The 22,875-nt window shown below is 33.6% G+C and overlaps 1 protein-coding gene across 4 annotated transcripts in view; it reads left to right on the forward strand.

Moving 5' to 3' along the window:
• The window catches only part of LOC128160181 (protein Wnt-7b-like), a 33,884-nt gene extending 12,318 nt beyond the window's left edge, over positions 1-21,566 (forward strand). Inside the window, exons 1-5 of one of the 4 annotated variants that reach the window (XM_052823461.1) lie at positions 1,119-1,556; positions 3,139-3,204; positions 3,850-4,079; positions 9,511-9,776; positions 20,238-21,566. In XM_052823461.1, coding sequence (XP_052679421.1) covers positions 1,474-1,556; positions 3,139-3,204; positions 3,850-4,079; positions 9,511-9,776; positions 20,238-20,720 — 1,128 coding nt within the window. In that variant the 5' untranslated portion in view covers positions 1,119-1,473 and the 3' untranslated portion in view covers positions 20,721-21,566. Of the gene's footprint in view, positions 1-1,118; positions 1,557-3,138; positions 3,205-3,849; positions 4,080-9,510; positions 9,777-20,237 lie in introns of those variants that run through there. The other 3 variants (XM_052823462.1, XM_052823463.1, XM_052823464.1) reach the window with 3 other exon arrangements.
• Positions 21,567-22,875: the final 1,309 nt, after the last annotated feature.

Raw genomic sequence — 22,875 nt, forward strand, 5'->3', positions numbered from 1 at the left:
TCTCCAGCATTTTTAATTTTAAAAAAAAGTCAGAATGATAAATAGGAAACATAAATTGATAGATGTAAGTATAAAGAGGATGGTTTACTATATGAGAAAATATTGAACTGATTCAAACTGAAATGGAAATGGAGTTTCATTGATAATGTTCGTGGTTTAACGGTTTCTGAATTTGTCAATTTTATCTACGTATCTTGCAATATTGCGTATAGTGTTAAAGTAGTCATATGTGGGGAAAAAATCAGTTGGCGTTTATCTTAGCAAATCATTTCCGGCGAATAGAAGGGTTGTTTTTTTTTTTAACCAGATATGGCTGATAGTCACCACAACTATGCTGTCTTCTGACTGAGACGTCCTATATATATAGTGCTTATGAACAGCTTACAAGGAGAGGACATCAGTACATTATTACGCCTATCTCGCGGGCGGATCGCAAAGCTGTTTGCAATTTCTTCCTCTCTGTCTCTGTCTCTAGTCCATTGTCTGGCCATTTCCACACAACAAGGCCGTGAAAGAATAACTAACGAAATTCATCAAGTTGGAAAGGAATCGCAGTTTTCGATCGTACGTCATTTTTAAATTGATTGAGACGAGGTTAGCCGATTATTGTGACAGATCAATTACAATACACCTATATCAACAAAAACAAGCCAAAAATTCAATTATCTCAATAGAGTTTTCGAAGCGTGTGTTAAGTACGATTGTCAAATCAAACCATTCGTGTCCTGAAGCTGTGTATGTTCACCTGACACGAGATTATCCCATTATGAATAAAAAGGCATGCGGAAAAAGGGAAAAGAAAAAAAATTCTTCGTTAAGTTTTCCTCCTTGTAAACTTCGAATTTATAAGTATATTTGAAGTCACCTTGCAATTCCGAATTGTCAGTAGCCGCGCTTTAAATTTCTTTACCCCTTTTCATAGATATTGCGTCTCTTTTCTTTCTTTCTATCTAAACTCGCTGTGATGCGCTTGGATACACTTTTCACAATGTGACGATTCTTTGATCTGTGGTAGATGAACCTTTCGTATCTTTGATAGTGTTGAAGGGGGCGTGGCTTTAGAGACCGATTCTCCCAATGGTGTCTCGTGTGATTGCAAGTTCTCTCTAACTGTCAACTGTCTAAAGACCAATCGCATAGTGGAACGATCTCCATTCTTATATTACAAATTACTGATGAAACATTTCGACTCCTATTTTGTTTTCTTTTTTGCTTATCATCCTCTCAAATTCCTTCGTCTGCAAAAGGGACTTAAAGCTATATCATCTCCTTGAAGAAATGGTGTAGTAACTAATATCTTTTTAATTTATAGAACAATCAACAACGTTTTATTCCTGTTATTCAAAACACAGAAAGATTTTTGCATGTGAAAAACCGAGGAAACGAATTTATATAAAATCATGTTTGGATTTAACGCAGGGATTGCTGACTTTGTGATTGTGAATGAACTTCGTGTCTAAGACTCCATGATGCATGCACATAATGGGAATTAGCATTTACAATAAGTTCTCTGTGGGATTTATCTATCTGACGTTTTGTGTATACGGCGAATTTTTGTGAGTAATTCGACTATATAATAATTCCTATAAGAGTATTTCTTGTAGCAATACGTCACTGCCCTTTTCTATCATTACCTTGCAGACACGAACATCAAATTGTTCCGTTGATTAATCCCATTAAATATAATCATTGATAAATGTGGATGAACGGATTTTGAAGGCCTTTCTACTCGGACTATGGGATTAAAATTCTTTGCATTTCACGCATCGAAATAATCGTGTTTAGATAAAACTGGCAATTACCCGTATTAAAAAATATTTTTTGAATTGATGGTATGAATTCACGTCAACGAAAAATAACCTTTTACTTTGACAGCTTAAAAAACCCAGTTTATTTAGTCTTGAAAAATAACAAGTAGACCTTCAAATTATATCATAAAAGAATAATTCATCATTTTCTAGGTGTCTACATGCAATTTACCATGTGTTAAGCAAGTCAAAGAAACTTCTGAACTCTTTCAGATAAACACACAAAAACACACCCTGGGTTTATTTTCTTCCAAATGTCTACTCTCATTGTTTATTAAGGCACTTATGACAAGTTCTCAATGCATTGGATTGTTCCATAACGTTGCGTATGAAACAGATCTGTGAAACATGAGGACTTAAGCCACGAGTGCATCGGCAATTCTAAAGGTGTAATACACTATTCTGAATGAATCTTCTGTTCACTTCTCAGACGGTTAATTTTTCATTACACCTCATTATTAAGCCCTTTTGAGTCGCTGCTAATCCCTGTCATAGCGAAATGCAGGCAGAAAAACTCGTTGCGGTATTGTTTAAGAGGGATTTATATCTGTATCATGTCCATCTTGTTATTCAATAAATAGAGCAACTGTATGCATTGCAAGCAGGTGATTAATTTCGGTTTACATATTGAAAAGGGAGAAAAATGCAAAAGTGAAAAAGCTTTGAAATAAAAATGTCATAAAGTCCAAAATTCAGTGAGTTATAGAAAAGATTTTAAAAATGTCATATATAAAAGTTTCAAATAGTTCTCGTCACAACAGGAACATTTCATATCACAAGAACTATACATCTAATTTTACCCATTCTATTTGTATGTCTGTTTCTTTACTAACATCTCCAATTTCTTGTAATTTTTCTTAAGATTCAATAGAGAAATAGTAATTTAGGCAGGTATGATTTCACTGCACTTCGTTCAGTGTAACTTTTAATTGACGCCATTGATTTTATCTTTACGAAACCTAAGGCATATTTGCCAGTCAACAAACGTGCTAAATATACAATTCCAAATATAATATCCACACAAATCGCTATTTAAAGACTGTCAACAAATATTGTCCATGCATATTTAATAAAATCTTTAAACTGTGAACACAAATTTATCCACATAATATTTGTACTCTGAAAAAAAAAACCAACATTCTCGTCTGTTCCACTAACTTGTTTTTAGTTTCGCATTTACAAAACTTTCCTACTTCAAGAGTTTACACATGTATATATTAATCTTCCTCCCCTTGGCCATGCATTTGAGCTGGCGATGATCAGTCGGCGACTGGTCATGAGTTGGCGACTGATGATGAACTAACAGACTGTTTTCTTCTCCCCGATTAAGGTGGCGGGAACCACACAGACAAATGTTTGCAGGCTGTCATTGGATTTCCATGTTCTACCTCTTATGGTAATTCTATACCTCCAGCTTTTGCTGATTCTTTCATGCCAATAATTTCCGTAGCTCTACAAAGTTCTCTTTCGTTTTTTCTTCCTTCATTTTTTTTTTAAATTCCTTTCTGCACTTGTCGACTCAAAACTAACGAAATTAAAAACACAATGAACAGTTCTGAGAAACCCCTACTGATTGTGTTGTTATTTATATTTATTAGTCAAACTTTTGTTGTTTCTATCAAATTTTATTGGGGTTCCCGTTAAACCTAACCAATACCACTATCGGATTTTAATGTTACTCATAATCTACTATTTGTGACCGTTTATTAGAAGAAGGAATAATATAATTATGTTTAGATATTTATTATGAAAAGTCTTCACTATTGTCAAAGATTAATATTAATACAATCAATATGATAGACATATTTTCCATTTGTATCGGTCTGAAAACAAGGACTGCAAAGGGGTAGGAGTATTAATTTTACTAATTTAAGTGAATGTGTATATTATTGCTATTAAAAAAAGTTTGAACAGCAGACAATACGCCTATACATGTATATGTTCTCTCTAATTGGAAAGTATGAAAAAAGTTAAATTATGACCTTCCTTAATAAATTTCTGATGATGTGGATAAAAGTATCTTTTTGGTCTGATTTCATAGGGCATTATCGTCTGTCGTAGCCCTTCGAGCCAACTTCATCTGCAACAGGATCCCCGGTTTAACTCCTCGACAACGGTCTATTTGCCGGAAAAGGCCGAACGCAATAGTAACGATCGGGGAGGGTGTACAATTAGGGATCAACGAGTGTCAGTACCAGTTCCGGAACAACCGATGGAATTGTTCCAGTAGTGGAGCAGAGAATACCATGTTTGGCCACAGTCATAAAGTTGGTATGTACATGTAACAAATTCAATTCCAATCGGCTTCTTAAAAAATTGTTACTAAAATGCCGTGAAAGGGGATATTTACAATTGATATATCCTCGGCCTTAAAGTATTGTTGGAAGGATTGGATGGGGGGGGGGGGGTGTCTGTGAAAAAAAAGAATACTAGACGGTATGGAAGTATTATGAACCCAATCATTCTATTGTAATAAAGAGACGGACCCTCAGCGAGCATAGTACATGTACGTTCAGAGTTTCATGCTGCTTGAGTCTACAGGCCTGTCAGCGCTGACCTGACGCATTGTTTTATTATGGAGTGTGCAATAAAACTCAAATGATTGTCCGTCGTGTGTCAGCTTTGCCATACCTTAGCTTGATAGGTGATAACAGAAATAAACAGGCAGACAGAAATTTACATTTAATGCTAACGATTACAAATGCATTATGTAGTTCGCTTGGTATAGGTATTTCATGAGACATTCTTACGCCGACTCTGGTGTTCCCTCAAACTCGTTAGGGGATGGGTCGAGTCTCGGGGGAAGGAGGGGGTGGCAGGGACGAATTACGTCCAAACATAACCAATTATTATGTGTGTAGGTAATTTTTAATACTTTTAATATTCATAGAACAGAATCAAAATTAAAATAAAAGATCAATTTCAAAGCACAGGGATAGTTTAACACAACACTTATGCTAGAATATTAAAATTCAAATGGAACATGCATTCAGTCTTCGTTACATTGTAAAATTAGTTTTGAAAAACAGTTTTATGGATCAGTATTGGTCGACACCTCATATAGACCAACACAGCTATATTTAATTGTATGGTTTTTTTTTTGTTTTGTTTTTTTTTTTGGGGGGGGGAGGGGGGCACCACCGGTATGGCCGTACACTTTCCAAAAAATTAATCAAACACTTACATAAATGTCCGTTTGGGAAAGTTACTGAAACAATTACTTTTTGTTGAACGACATACATTGTTTATAGAAAAACGACAAGTAGAAATCATATGTATGTTCAAAAGAAGAATTCCACAGATATTTCTTAGGTGTCTTTAGGCAAATTTCTGTAAAGGAAAAACTAAGGCATATTAACAGGTGTATGTATATGTCCTTCACAAAAATTCAGATTATTAATAATCAAACTTTATATATATATATATATATATATATATATATATATATATATATATATATATATACGACAACGACAGGCTATAAATATACCATAAAAAGAAGATATTGTAAGAAAATAGTTTTTCCTTAATCGTAAAAATAAGCACACAATCGGTGTCAACCGCTGTTTGTGTTTCCGATTTTTGCGAGAAATGATAATATTGACTCTACTAAACACCTGTTTGAATGGCGAGACCGAAGCATTCGTTTTGACGAGCGGAGATATAAGAATGGACGATTAACGTGGCCCATTCTATTACCCTTTTCTCTCAGCCCACTTTAGAATACCTTTTCCATGGATTAGTAATAGATATATTGACACTTTATTGTTCGCTCTTTGATGGAAAATAAATTCGTTTGCTTATTCAAATATCAATATTGGCGATAGTACGACCCGCGGGTGAATTTAAAAGGTCTGCAATCTGCCCTTCTTTTTATGTATATCTTTTTTTTATTTTTACACCTTTAAAATAAAACTCGATTACTGCAACTTGGACGCTCTGTTTTGATAAAATGGTGGGAACGAGTCACGTTCAATTTAGCAAGGTAATGAGAGAAATGAATTTGAATCGGGCAATTTTGAAAACTAATATACCATGATAAACAAATTTTTCAATATTTATTTTACAACCCGAAATTACAGAATTTTATGGGTTGAAAAACGGCATTCGAAAAAAAAGCGCGAGGCATTTTAAGAGAGAAATATTCGAAGCGAGTCGACGCCCTAAATTGGCATAAAAATATTCTCAACTGATTAAGTTTTGTGATGAAATCTTTCTGGTCACAAACAAGCAAGAAGCACTTAAGTTCATTTCACACTTTAAATCTTTTCTGGAAAGTTACGAGCATTAACATAATAATTATAATTTTAACCGTAAATAAAATTCTCGAGCAATGTGGGGATATATAATTGCAATCAACCCAAAAAGAGTGAAAAACAAATTGTTAAAAGCATTAAGTTTATTGGACTTCTATTTCATGATTATATTAACACGTACGATGTTTAAAAACACATACACGGATATCGAAGTTAAAAAAAATGTTTCCATCATTACAAAAACAACCAACAAAATAACTCTCAAAATTCCGAGTTTACTACCATATTACCAGAATCTAAATTGTATGAAAAAAAAAATATTTATAACGCAAGATAAACTTCTTGAAACGTGTTTTCTTCTAAAAACGTATCGATTCACACAAAGGCTTATTCCTTCATTATTTAATAACATCTCTAAATTTTGGGCGCGTTTTTCTGGCTCTTTCTGATATTTTTGTATCATTTGGAAGTAATATTAAAATAAAAAATAACGTCTAATAATGATGTTCACATAATGAGAGAAAAAACCTGAATCTCTTCAAAAACTACGTAGACGTGGATCGTTGATACTAAAATTTAGTCTAGGCAATTCGGAATGGCGTCCAACGCAAGTCGTAACCTCTGCAAATTGCAGAATAATGGCTACGGAATGCGACCCTGGGTCTATAAGCCTAGGGACTGTCCCTCCCCCAAACACGGGACGCACAATTTCCCTCGTGCACTTCATTAGCTATCAATGGCCGTGGCCCCAATTACAAATACGGGCAGCTGCTGAGCCAGGCTCCAGGACAATGGACCCGCCCCCGCCCCTAGCGCCGCGACCCTCGCCGAACATTTGGATTTGGGATCGAAATTAGATCAACAGCCGACTGAGTGTGTCGGATCATATTATTTTCCTCATCAAGATTCTCGCGTGTGGACTTTATTATTAAACTGGACACAAGGCATGTTCGTGCATTGTTGATTTTTTTCTTCTTCTTTTGTGGCCTGACAGATGCCACGAGGCCGCGATGATATCTTTAACTTGTCGCTTGTAAACGGTACATCAGACGGTCTGCATGGTTAGTCTGTGTTTAAAGCAGTTTGTTTTACTTTAATTGTCCATCTTGCTAAGTATAATCTGGTTGATCCCAAGATTGTTGTTCTCCATATTCGTTACTGATCTAATGGTGTGAATAATTTCAGTGTTCATTAGACAAGGTTGAATCATTGACTTGTCAAATTGTCAAATCAGCTAAATGAAATACGCCAAAATCTCTCTGGTCAATATTGTTAAAACCACTTCACAAATACCCGAGACTATCATTCCCCTGCACCTTTCAAAATGCACTGTAAAATAAACAGCGGACAACCTAATAAAATCTAGAGATAAATGTTGGGGAGCCCGCCATTGTTCTGATGACAGCCCCGTCAAGTCGACATATTAATTATGCAAGCCTAATTAGACAAGTTCATCAAAGAATCAAAATAATAAAATGAATGGTTAGAACCCTGAGCACTTTAAATGAAACGTGTGATCATGATAAAAAGTGTCATAATTTAGATACAATACCCAAAGATTACTCGTGTCCCGAAAAAGTTACATGTAGACAGTCATCAGTCTACCGATGTCACGTGACTTAACCGAACTTGTCATCTTTATCAACAAGCGATGAATGCCGAGCCCGATAAAAATCGCACAAAAAATTAATAACGCTTCGTCAAAGTTTAAGTATTTAACCCTTTAATGATACACATCATGTAAGGAGTATATAAATCGGGTATAACGAGTCCTTTTCCCATCATGTCTGTCATACATATCGCATGTCATTGTAACATGGACTTCATTAATTAAAATCAGCAGCACTACAATGTACTTCGTGACTCAAATTAGAGATAACGATTGGTTTTGTCATTAGAACAGCAATTTAAAACGTAAAACGACCGTGTTCATTATGTAATATGCCTCGATCGAAGTCTATTTATGGCCGGGATATATTTCTCTCTTCTCATTAGGCCCATGGTGGTCCCTAACTATATACCCTTAATCATTAGAGAACAAAGAAAAATTAATACGTAGAAGATTGAGTTCAAAGCCTGCTGATAGTAACACTAATGAAACATAGTCTCTGTGACGTAATATAATGATTTTGGCGAACATGAGTTGCATTTTTAAAATTTCATAATTGATAGAGTCATTACGGTCTTCAGAAATGAATCTCTCTCTTTTTCTTTCTCTCATTCTCCTTCTCTGTTACACTCTCTCTCTCTCTCTCTCTCTCTCTCTCTCTCTCTCTCTTGTGTTCTTTCTATCTCTCTCCAAACAAAAGGTATATATAAAAGTCCTAATCATACGTTAAGAATGTTCCCAAAATATACGCGTATTTAGAAAACAAATACATGCAAATATAAACGGTTCAGTAACATTCTTTAAACGTTTGTTACGTGAGTTATACTTAATCGATAACAGAATATTGATTGATAATCATATCAGTTATTTTCTCTTTATTTATGAGTGTACTTTTAACCGAAATTATAAATCAAACTCAAAATCTTGTACCATTTTTGTAAAGCCTTGTTCGCTGTTTCAGATTACATTGTCAGATAGATAGAAATCGACCCTCGTCTTTCAGTTCAACTTGTTGTGACCTCATGTTACACGGAATAATATGATGTTCTATATTAATATTCATATCATCTACGCGAGAAGATTTATTTGCTACACCAGGTATACGTTGTTTGATTGACGTTTCAGATTTTTCCAACATAAATTTAGTTTCAAGTCAAAGAATCCCGTCTTTTCGACTTTTGTCCGATCATAAATTTCTGTGCTGTTCGGAACTACTTTAACATGGTGTCGCTATCATGAAATTTATATGTGCTTTGTCAGACTGTCATGTCCACTCGGGAATAAAAAAGACACGTTCCGACGCGAGATCTGAAAGGTACAAGACTAAAACCTCGTAGGACGTATTTGTTTACATACGTTTTAAATTGAATTCTGTCGTTAGATATCGATAGCATAAAAAAGTCAAGGAAATCCTGTAAAATTACCTAACGTATAATTGAGTTATAATTAAAGCTTCCGTGTTTTGTTTGCCGATGGATGGCAAAATTAACTCAATGTCTGTATAGGATGAACGAGGATATCTAAACTGGGGAGCTGGAATAAATGTATTTAATTGAAATTACTAATAATTATTGGAAATGTTATGTGTTTTAAAAATACCACAGAGAGAGAGAGAGAGAGAGAGAGAGAGAGAGAGAGAGAGAGAGAGAGAGAGAGAGAGAGAGAGAGATGAATGAAATAAAAACATATTGATGAAAAATATTTTATGAATATATGATATGCAACAATTAATTTTATATGACTGTAAAACACATAATGGAACTTTATAATTTTTCTGCAATTTTTACTCTACAAAATATTATATCAAAAATATATATGTATATTTTACATCTTACAGGAAGCCGAGAGGCAGCTTTTACATATGCCGTGACCTCTGCAGGAGTAACCTATTCAATAACACAGGCTTGTAGCCTGGGGAAATTAAAACAGTGCAGTTGTGATCAAAGCAAGAAGAAAGTTCTGCATGAGGGCTGGAAATGGGGAGGCTGCAGTGCAGACATTAAGCATGGACTCAAATTTTCGCGCAAATTTCTGGACGCTCGAGAAATCGAACAGAACGCTCGCTCACTAATGAACAAGCACAACAACAGAGCTGGTCGTAAGGTGGGTTTATATTGCATGAATTGTGGTCATCTTCTAAGTTGTACTTTAACAGTTTATGCTACGGCAAATTCAATTTTTATAAATTTAGTTATATTAAAATACCCCTTTCTACATGCATATGAAATTATTTATTAATCTTTATCATTTTTGGTTCATTACATGTTAATCGAAATGGGTACATTTGCACATAAATATCATTTGCATCAAGTCGGGTTTATTTTAAATTCTTACATTTTAAACGCGCTGTATTATTCTGATCATAAAGAATTAAGGTATCAAATGAAAATCAATTTAAAGACTTAAAACCAAATGCAGCTTACGTATCGTTCAAAAATAATATTAAAAACTATCAATATCAACCGCAGAAGAAGTGCTTGACAATGCAAGACCTTAGGCTTGTAGTTCTCCATAAAGGTTAGCTAATTATACACATAGAGCCTCGGTTCGACGTGTTTCACTGAAGTGAGTAACCCCTCGAGTACACACGAAATATTTTTAAAGCATTCTATTGTTCATGTTTACTAACTTGCTAAAACAGGAATATTTGCTTTAAGTATCGAACGCTTATTTTAAAAAGTGCACAATATCGCACCTTCACACATCGTGGGTTAGGGGCATGTTGTTGCGTAATTTGAATAGAATTCCATCTTGTTAAATGAAAGAAGAAGATGTAATTTGAGCCATGTTAAAGTTGTAAATTAGTAAAACGCTGTTGTGTCTCGAACACGAATACGCCCTCGCCGAAACCTTGTAAAACGTGGTTCTGGCTCATCATTTTGAAAGCGAATTTGTTTTACGACATGGTTTACGACAATCACGTAAGACCACTTTTTGACAGGTCAAAAGAACACTACGGGATCTATCGCCAAGTTTGTTGATACAACTATCGTAAAATGCCGCACATTAATTTACTGTGTAATAACACAACTAATAAATTTTCAAAATTTTCTCTCCTAAAATGTGTAATTAAATTTGTTTGATTTATACATAAAACAGTCGAACAGGCTTTATGTCGCCGGGGTATTTTACCAATGGAATTTTGTGAAGAGTCCTTCAAGTTAAAAGTAAAGCCATTTCTAATCCACTGAATGCTGCAAGAATACGCGTTATCGACCAATATCCATTGAAATACCTGTTCAGCATTGTTAAACGGTCCTTCAACAAATCGCTCAATGATGTTCAACACTTTAATACACTTTATACGAGTCCCTATCTAAGCCTCTAAGCACAGGATGTGTGGTAAAGAGATGGTCTATTTTCTTTTCAATCCGTCACCAGTTTAATTGACTTTCAATGAATTTATTTAAGTAAAATATGAACGTCTTCTTGATCTAAAGAGCAAGTAATTGATGTTTTTAATTCATCGAAGAATTCATCTTTGAGCAAAGGCATTCTTAAAGCTTTTGGCATTTATTTGGTACCAATTCTCATTTATACATATTGACATGAAGAATGCCTGCGAGGTGTTGATCGAATATTACAATAAATATTTCGATGTATTTTGTTGATTAAATATCATCAATTAAACATGCGCCTATATCGATTTATATCACATTGAACATGATTTATAGAATCTCATCACCTGTAAAGTGGGGGAAGTGTTTTAAATAAGTACACGAACTACAGTGACTGTTCAGTCAGACGTCGAGGTTTGTTTCAGAACACCAGTCATCACCTGGCAATTTGTCTTGAAACCACAGTAAACCACCGTCCCCCCACACGTTCTAGTTGTCTTTTCTCTTTCACAAGCATTGAATGTTTATTCTATATTCGCAATACTCATTCAACTATAGCCCGTTAGCGGAAAACCATTCATTCATTTAACCCAAACAAGAATGCGATGGGAATTATCTATTTAAGCAAAACTCGCCTTTGCCTTTTATTTATAATGGCTTAAGGAAACGATCCCGTGACGTTTTTCGTTTTGTGTGAAGATCATTCTAAAGATTGGCGATAGTTTTCATTGTTCGGAATAAAACGGCACCCAAACAAATCTCGAAAAGACCCAGATCTGTGTTGACACAGTTGATAATTATAGATAAATGATTGGTGTGTTGTCTGCGTGAAAAAAGAATTATCCTTTTAAAGACAGAATAACTCACTCATCATTAGATCTGTTGCAATCTAATCTGATTTTCCAATTCCATCCGATCAATTGGTTTTTACCTTCTCCGGTTACTTGGTTCGTCCTAGGTGTTAGTTGAAGTAAGGTGAAAGGTGAAAATGGAAATTGGGTGGGAGAAAAATGCCCTTTTTATCTGTAATGAATAAAAAGAACAAATGGGAGATGGTCGCTTCGTGTCTGACTGAATTTGGGACCTACACAATGACTATTTTGACACGAGAATGATAGTTCCTTATGCCAAAGAGATTAACCCTTCTCAGCGGAATCTTTTGTAATGGAGTGATCCCTAATTATGACATCAATCAAACAAATCTTCAACTTATGATTGACCACGTGCGCATGTCCAATTTTTTTGTCGCGGAAATGTATTATTATAATTGATGATCATAATCCTATCAATCACGGTTTAGTCGGCGCATCGTAATAAATCTGTTATTTTTTAAATTTTTTTTAAATATTTGCTTTCTTTCTCTTGGACGATCCTCAAAATAAAAAGCCAAGAGACGAAGTTTTATTGGAAAGAACATCTGGTTTTTTGCTTAACGATAAGTTTTAATATATTGACAGTAATTTTAAGATAATAGGGATATCGATTTCATTTTTCAATTCTCAGATTCTTGTTGATATAATGCATATAATGGAAAAGTCATCTAGTACAAGGTCCCCTACCCCCCAAGAAAGCGACGAAATTTATCAAGCGTGAGATGTTCAATTGAACGAGCAATCTTGCTGAAAATACAAAATAATAAATAAATATGTATATTTATATTATACATTCATTATCACTAGCATAAGATGCCTGAAAGATAGTTTATTCGCTGACACTTTTATTGAGGCAATTAGAGAAAGATTTTCTTTAGTGATCCAAAGGTATTGGCACTTTGTAAAAGAACTCCATTATAGGCTTTTTTGCTAGTTTCGTGGTAAGCAACGGTTTTACGTTACACATATTGAGTTTTTGAATCGGAGGACAGTGACAATGATTTAGTTGATATGATAAATATTGGGTCTAGAGAAGATGTTTTTTTTAAATAACTACACTTATAAAGAACCCGGATAAGAGAGCTGCTAATCCCCTCGTAGTACGCTTACATTGCCATGCTATTTATCCTTTACCTATATACCTTTCTACACTTCTGATGGGGTCATTTACCTGCTTGGGAAAAAATATATGATATGCAATTTTACTATGATGGGGGTTTACCAATTTGTTTACCTTATCTTGGAGATTTTTCTTCATCATTGATCGACATCTCGAATTTTTGTAAACACATTCCATATTTTGATTCATTCTACATTTCCTCGTCTAAGATCACCTAGTCATGGCATATATATTTTTTTCCAAACATAACATGTTTTCTCGATATAGTGTTGTGTCTATGCAATATACCACGTCTAGAACTTGGGCTAGAAATGTCTTAAAATATTATAATCAGGTTAAGCTACATTGTATATTCAAGCTAGGATGACTCTGGCTTTACGTTGCTCTACCAAAGTCGACTCAAAGACATGTACGTAGCGTTGTACAGAAATTTAAAGAAGAGCATTTTGGGCGAAGTCATAATTTAAAATTATGGCATACTGAATACCCGATGTAATTAAAGCATATCTGAGGCACATTTACGATGCTCCTTCGGATACCCCTTTTTGAATATCAAGTATTTCCCCTCGGGAAAAGCCTCTTTCTTACACATATTGTAAACATGCTTCTATTATCCTCCCACGATAATGAGATCCTCTCGATATTCTTTCTTCTATTTCGCCGCGTCATTTTCCAAATATGTGCCTTATTTCGGAATGTCTTTCAATCGTTGTAATTGATAAATATTTGATAATGTGTCAAAATAGATTATAATCTATTGTTACATAATTTCCGAGTACAAATTTATAAGAAAAGTAAACATGATCGTGCTCTCAGATATACTCAAGGTTTTGATATCGTTTTTTTTTTCAATCGATTAAAGACCAATAGTTATATTTTTAATTATTGAGACGAAGTTTCTCAACATAGCACAAGCACTTACTTCTCCTGTATGTAGGCCTATATAAAAAAATAAAATAAAAGCATACCTATCTCCTACATTATTGTATAATCATCCTTTGTAATGTAGAAACGGGGCCTACCGGCTTACACACATATAAGAAGTTTACGTTGAGGACAAAAACTGGAACTGTTTTTCAATGAGTAAAATATTTGGGTACACGTTTGTAAATTCGGAAAGGAAAAGAAGGCTGTCTGACATTGCAAATTGACCGAGAGAGATAAAAAAAATCTTAGAAATCTATCTAATTATATCCAAATAATTTTTATTAGAAATTAACCATACAAAAACGACAAAACACCTTAAATTAACTAACAGAAAAAATGAATTTTAAGAATTGTAAATAAAAAAACGAATTTCTGTCATTCACAAGTTTTTAGCTGAAAGGACGACGACACGAACAGCTGATACTAGTAGCTAGTTATTTTGAAATTTTTATGTCTATATTTTATTTTTGTTTTGAGTTGGTGATTCATAATCAATTCAGTTTAATTAAGTAAGGAATTCTTACGCCTGTCATAGATGGTAGGAAAACTGCGAAAACGTCTCCTTTAAAAAAAAAAAAAACAAAACAAACTATAACGTCGGGGTTCTTGTGCGATGCATCTTATTGTATGGGAAAGCCTGACAATGATCGATAGCAAATATTTTACAACAATCCATCGTTATATAGCGACATAATGCCAAAAATTAGCATTCAAACGTGTAACCAGTGTGTACGCCTCCCTAATGCTGTGCTTTATTTAAGGTCCTGTTCCGCCGGCCGAATTTTTGGAATTTATTAACCGTTACGATGTTCCACATGCTATGCCTATTTCATCCATGATTGTGAATGATGGATAACGTGAACTTGCAACAGACATGAGATAGAGAATTTTCTTTAAATATCATGGATTACTTCATTATTATAGAACCTTAAAATGGCATGCAAACACTAGCTTCATTGTCATCACTAAGTTTTAAAATCATATGTATATTCTTTTAATTTTGGAATGTTTGTAAATTACATTGTAACCCTGTTACGATTGAACTTTGAACTTCGTGTTTATATTAACTTAAGCGTGATAATTTCTACCATCTTTCAAGTGACAGCTGCACATCGTGAATAATATACAACATGTACTGCAGCAATTTATTTTCCCAGTTACTATATAATATACTACCAAAGACTTAACGCAGTAGTCAGTTGTTTTGTAGTCTATGTTGACCCTCTTGATGTATATTTTTACTTTTCGTCATTAAGTTCAAATTATGACATTTGTTCATTTCTGAAGCTATTTTATTTTCTCTATGCAAAAGAGAAAAAACCCAAGTGCAGTTGCATTGACCTTAAATAACATAGGAACATAATATATATCTTTTTTTTATTTCCTGATTCTCATGCAGACACTTTTTTTCAATTATTGAATTAATATACGCCTTTTGATGCCCTTTTTATCACGAATATATGGTTAAAGAAAGTATTTTATTGATTACAGTAAACTAAATTAAATTTTGAATTCCTTTGATCTAAAGTACATGTACACGTGTCATATTTTCTTTGGAATACGTCACTCGTTGCTGTTAATAACAAAATACAATCAACAGTGACATATGACGTATTTCAGAGAAAATATGATACATGTACTGACGAAATATTGCTTAAATGGTTCAAGAAGCCCATTGAATGAAAGTCCATTCAGAGTACATATATACACTCAGGTTATCGTGTTTTAACCTAAAAAAATCTTTAAAACAAAAGATATAAAGGCGGCGGTAACATTCCATACACCCAGCTTTTGGACAATTTTTCATTTTTACTATAATCTTTTTTTTTTCTAATTGCTCAACGATATTATCTTAAAATCGTGTTCTTATTAAAGAATCGGTCGGTATGATCAATTTCAGAAATGACTAATTATGGAAAGTAACTTTGAAAGAATAGAATCGGCGAGTGATCGCATTACATATCTTGATTTCTTATCTTACAAGTGGGTCTTCCTATTTACAACGTTGATTTGCCGTTTACAAAAGGCGACATTTAATAAACTTAATTCCATTTCGTCTTTTGTTTTTTACTTGATGAGTTTTAAGAAAAGCTTAAAGTGTGCCATTCAGATAATCTTTCCAGCAGGAATTTGGTTTGTAAATACTTTCTTTTGTATTAACCGAAAGACAAATTCTAGAACAAAATAAATATTTTGTTTTATAGCAACCATGTCCTGCTTTATACTTCTGTTGAATGGAAATTTTTTATGAGAGAGAGAAAGAAAGAGAGAGAGAGAGAGAGAGAATTTTCTCACCAGACGGTATTTTAAAGAATTTCGCTTATTTTCTCATAAATCGGAAACAATAAAAACATATAGTTAATTTCTGTGTAATTTGTCACATATAGAGAATACCTGCAGGTGTGTGATGGATAATAGCCTGGCACATAATTTACGATTTGTTACCTTTTTTATCACGTGTAGACACTTGGTTTTCTCTATTGGCAAATAATGATAGAGGCTTTATCTAAAAGTTGATCGTAACCTCTATATATGGTAATAAGCTTCCATTAATGACAGCGCGCCATCTTGTAACTAAAGATATGATCAAACCCCGGAGAAAACCTTTATTATTTGATAAGAATTTACATCCTTTGAATGTGTTTTCGCTACAAGAAGATATGTGTCAAAATTGATGCTTCCACTGATGACTAAATTCTAAACGCTGATAAGAAGATTGCGTCTGACTTACGATGTATGAATTGATTCGCCATTATGTGTTACATGCACTAAAATATTTTTGTAAAATTAAATCTCAAAGTCAAAATTAAAGATCTGGCTGAAATTGTGGCATAAAAATAACTGAATAAATCCTTTAATTTGGATTTTAAGTATGTAATCCCTTTATATACGGATTAAATGGGATGTTTTGCATACTCCAAATAATAAGACTTTACATATATACTTTGTAACGGAAAAGAATTTTTTGTGAATGTTACATAGTCTATTGCATTGGCAAAAAAAATAACACATGCATGGAATCATTAGAAAAACATCGTTGTTTTTTTTCCATGTAAAAAAGATTTTTAACAAACGGTTATCGTACAGTACACACATGAAAACATAGTTTTGTAACGTACAGAGCCTTTCAATTATAATCCCGGGGGTGGGGGGTAGTTGATACATGTATATAATCTTTAAGGTATTTTTTTCAATTTTGCTTTTCCTCCTGCTTTCTAAATGAAGATAATTTCTTTTGAACAGTTCACAGAATATCGTGAAAACTCATCTAATAAGATTTATTTGTTTTCTCCTTAATATGTATATTGATTTCCCATTGGCATCACTTTCTTAATAATGGTAGTTTTAAAAAAGTAGGCATGATGTGCTTGACATATGCATCCATGCATATTTGGTCGGGTTAGATGGAAACCACATGCTTTGAAAAACAAAATGCATTGGAGGTATAAAGTGTTTTTAAGTGAATTTGACTTTCACTTGGCGTCACAAAAGTGTGTTTTTATTAATAGTAGTAAACAAAAAGTAGATAAATGCGCTTGACATATGCATCCATGCATAATTCATTGGGTTAGATAGAACTCACATGATTTGAAAAACAAAATGCATTTAGGGGTAAAAAGAGTGACTGTCGTTACTGAATTTGTGCACAGTAAGATAAATCAGCGGTAAACAGAACAGACCAGATAACAGGTAGACATTAGAGTCACACAATACCGTAATGACCGATGCACACGGTAGGTGGCGGTAACCCGAACCCGAACTTTTCAGACGTCCGCCATTTTTAACAAAAAATATTTGACGAACAAAATATATGTGTCCTTTCGACTTGACGGGAAAGAAACACTCTTAATGGGTACATATGAAGTCGTTCACCTGAGAACCATGTTATGCGATGCAATAGTGTGAGGCGACGTTTAAGAAGAAAAGTTTGGAGTTTTTTGGATGTTCAATTCATCGAATTTTTGTATTTCTTACGCTCTGAAGTATTTCAATTTTGCAAACATCATTTAAATATGAAATTGTCCTGCTGACTGGTCTTTTATGCTTATATCAACCAATTAGTTATTAAGATGCTTAAGTTTTGCAACCTTACCAAAAATCCTCTCTTGGTTAACTAGGAGTTTTATGTTAAGAATCAAATTAGGTAGTGATATATTTTTTTTCGTTTCAAAATATATTTTACCCCTATATACTAGTACTTAAAAAAAGATGCAACCATAACCACTTGATGAAAATAACAATATTTTAACATTTTCAGCGACAAATTGATTTCAATACTTAACAATTTGCTGGAAAATTATGCCAGTGCCAAGGTGGCATTTTAACACCTGCTTAGGATGCAGTTTTAGAAAAATTCATATATACCAAATGATAGACCATTGTCTAGAGAGTATATTACTTCTTTTGTTTTTGAGTTTATTTTACCTGACAGTGAGATGTTAACCTTTAAAAATTAATATCCCACAGGAAAATGATAATTCCGATGGGAGAAACGAGTCTCCTACAGGAAATATTGACAATCCTGCAGGATTTTCTTAAAACCGTATAGGAATTATATTTACTATAGGAAAATGGTATTTTCTGTAAGACTTTGATTCAGACTGATAGTTTTCCTATAGGATTTTATAAAATTCTATCGGAATTCCTATAGGAAGTTCTTGTATTCCGATGCGAGATTTCAGATTTCTTAGAAGAATATTGTTTTTCCTATGGGAAAAAGTATTTTCCTATTATAATTTATATCATTATATGGCATATTTGAATTTTTCGACATACTAGTATGCAGCTTAGACGGGTGCAGAAATACCACCTTGGCACTGGCATTATATTCCGGGACAGTGTGTTAGTTGCTCATGGCTGATGTCTGCAACTGGTTCGTGGCAACATGAACTAAATGGCCAATGCAGTGATTCGTGGATACAAAAATAGCTCTCTAGTCGTAACGTTAACAGAGAGGTGCAAGTAGACCTCACTAATGCTTCCCGTACGCAAATTTAAGTTGTCTAACAGATTATTTACCAGATTCTAAAATTATTTTGACTATGTGCAGTATAAACCAAAATTAAAAGTCAAGGAAATGTATTTTTTACCTCCTTATTTTTCATGTGCAAAATATATAAAAAAATTATCAACTCTAATTAACAAATAGTTCAACTCAGAGTTATAGTTTTGTTGTACATACAAACAACTAATTTTACATGTACTTTGAAAACAAAGCAACCTTATTTTAACGCAAACTGTCATTTCAGGGTATTAAAGGGTTAGATAAATGCCAATGTAGGTCTTTTTTAACAGTTTGACATAAGTTGGAATTTATGCCAAAATTGTAAAGACGGTTTGCATAGCCGTGATCGAAATTTTATACATAAAAGTAGACGGTGTAGTTTTAAACTTAGAAAATGCTCTCTATCCATACACTACACCCGATCTCTTCTGAAAGCTTATATGGGCTTTTAATTTGCAACATTCTTTTTAAAATGAATACAGCTCAAAATGATGCTCCAATTATGATGTCGGTAGCTTTTTGCATAACAAGTTTCATTTTCCAACCCATATTGTTTGCCAGCCGCCACGGCTGGGGGTGTGTCGCCATAAATCAGGGTCTCTTTAGGACGTGTTTCTCATGGAACACAACACCATGCGCAAATAAGCACACTTTCAGACAATCCAGTATTTTATTTAATCAAGTTGGAGCTTCAAACGATTCCTTTGCGAATCGAAGATCAGTGATGGTAATTTACGAACCCGGGTCGCACTGATAGTGAAAAAGGGATTTGTTTGAAGTTGTAAAAATGATACTATCTTAGGGAACATCGCCCCGACACACACGTTTACAAAGAGTGCTTGCGGAACATTCACAAAAGCACTTGACGGTTTAGTTTGCTTTTCATATTAGGTACATACAATTGACAGTGTGTTTCATCTCTTCCGGAAAATCTCGACCATTCTACAACATTTTTTCCAATATTTGATCTTTTTCTTTGACTGGTTATTAAAGACATGGCCTATATACTTAATCAATCGAACGTTTTGTTCGTAACATTAGAACTAATTGGAATGGTTATAGAATGCAAGACTTGATTGCTGATGTTTTTTGGTATTTGACATTTTAAAATGATCTTAAAAATAGAAAATGTACACACAGAAATAAATTCCAGAGAAATATATTATGGGGTGGAGTTTCATTTCAAGATTTACACCATCTTTGAAATTTTACTTATTATATAAAATGATCTAAAAATATTAAGTACTCAATTAAACAGTTCTGTAACATATTTCTTAACTATATTTTTTTTTTATATTTTAGGCTGTGAAGGAAAATATGGGAACGGAATGTAAATGCCATGGTGTGTCTGGTTCGTGTACCATGAGGACTTGTTGGACAACCTTACCGCCATTCCGCAAAATAGGCGACCATCTACTTAGAAAATACAAGAAAGCCAAACCAGTAGTGCCCATGGTGGGGGGTCGGAACAGACGCCCAGTTTATTTGACTTTGAAACGCTTTAAAGAAAATCACACCAAACCGCGGCGATCGGACTTAGTTTTCCTACAGAAGTCGCCAAATTACTGTGATTATGACGCATCCGTCGGTTCGCTAGGAACTGTGGGAAGGAAGTGTAATAGGACGTCTGCCGATACGGACGGATGTGACCTCATGTGTTGTGGGCGGGGCTACAATACCCATCAGTACACAAAAACATGGCAGTGTAACTGCAAATTTCACTGGTGTTGCTATGTGCAGTGTAATAAATGCAGCGAGCGGACAGAGGAATATGCGTGTAAATAGATTTGACGTCATGACCTGTAGGAATATAAGGATATCGATCCCGACAAATAAATAAACCTACTAGGATAACGAGTGCAATTTCAGTGTACTACATATCAGACACTCTCTTTTGTTTGATAGCATTTACATTGTGTTAATTGTGATATTTAAACATTTTTCGATGCATTGTATATATCATTGTTTCATATTTTTATACAAATTATATTGTTACATGTATTTATTATTAGATAGACCAACAAATATTACAATGAATTGTGGGAACTATGACCATAACGTGACAGGGGCACGTTTGTTTAATAGCCTATTAGAATCTAAAGTGAATAGAAATTATTCAAAGTATTTTCATAAAAGCTGTCAACGGCATAAAATTATGTTGATTGTTACCGTATGTTATGTAGATTGCTTATATTTTGCCATCTGAATTTGTAACTCTATGCCAAATTCTTTCCATTCGTACAAAAGCTTGTAATTATTGTAGTTTGAAACAGCAAACTTACCTTTGTACATTTTTCCTTTGTTGTTTAATCTGTCTCACACTTCACGCAGGAAATGCGTTGAAGGAATAAGTTGTTACACGACTCTCTATATTGTGAAGATATTGCATTACGAAAGCTTAGGTAAGCTTTTGCATACAAACATTCCTTGATCAAAATCACCGACATTCAGATTGTTCTGTTTTCTTTCATTATTTATTTACCAAATTTTGGAAACCTTTAGATTTTTTGTTAAAGAAACACTACTCCTAATAACTGTATTCTTCGAAAATGTTTGATAATAAAATATTCCATTTTTCACTTACAGCTTTTTTTTTTTTTTTTTTTGCTTTTTCATGACTGTTTATGTGAAATGTATAATACAATTCCCATCTTTATCGACTAAAGTATGTCTTAAATTATATGGTATTTTTTTTTACCAGTAATACTTTAAGTTATGTAATTTAATGAATTTCATTTCATAGTTTAATGAAATTGAAAGATATTCTTAAAAATAAATTTGTAAATTGAAAATGTCTTTATTTTTTCTACTTTGTAAACATGCAAACATACAAATAGAAGAAGAAAACTACATCAGTAGCTTTTCCCCATTATATTACACCTAATTTATTTTTGGGGGATATTATTGTGTCAGCAGGCTGTGTTGCTCACAGCTAATTGTCTTGCTAGCAATTACATGTAATGTTAGTTGGTCCTCTTGTTTTAGGGGTAGTTTAAGAGACCCCAACGAAGTAAGTAGAGTGGAGGGGGTAGTCTTAGGAGAAAAAGGGCATTTACTATAGATCAGAAATTTACAAACAGTTAAAGGATATGGGCTCCGATCGCACATCGTTTCTACTTATGGAATTTATATATTTTTTATTCTTTATTTTGAATTAAAAAAAACTACCGGTATTATGTTTATCATTACAGGTATTACCTAATTATTTATTTTTATTTATTTATTTTATTTCCTACAATTTTAATGCATTTTTAGGAATTGCATGATTTAAAAAAAACCCATGAATCTTTAAATATACTATATAACTATTGAAAAAATAAATTTAAAGGTTCTAAGAAAAAAATAGTTGTGGTTATTCGGTTAATACCAATATGTGTATGATAATATTATTACATCGATTACACGAAGACCTAATTATTCTTGAAAAATAATCTTTTCTTTTTCGTTGTGAATATTTTTATATCGACATCATTCTCGTGTGGGATAAATGCATTCAATGCGAAACTAAAATGAAAGATACAAACGACAAAGACATGCCATACAAAGCCATATTTGCTGAATTTTCTTTTCCTGATTGCTGTTTCCATATATTGAACAAATGCTTCGTTGTCACATTTATGATAACAAAGATATGTCGTAAGAATGAAGCAAATAAAACACCACAATATATCTGTTATTATTAGAATGCACGATATGAACCGCTCTACAATATACCACCAAGACATGGTATTTTCGCAAGGTCTTTACCCTTGTAACAGGATCAATGGGCTCATAAAATACATAAAAATTATCATTGTATTCACCAGAAGATAGTATTTTTTATTTCTAGTTAACATTCATATTGACCAAAGAAGGTTTAGTATTCACTCGATGCCATGGTTTTGTATATTTACTCGATATCATGGTTTTGTAAGTAAAAACTGTTTATATCGCTAGGTTC

The sequence above is a fragment of the Crassostrea angulata genome, chromosome 8 (genome assembly GCF_025612915.1).
Source record: "Crassostrea angulata isolate pt1a10 chromosome 8, ASM2561291v2, whole genome shotgun sequence".
Classification (NCBI taxonomy): Eukaryota; Metazoa; Mollusca; class Bivalvia; order Ostreida; family Ostreidae; genus Magallana; species Magallana angulata.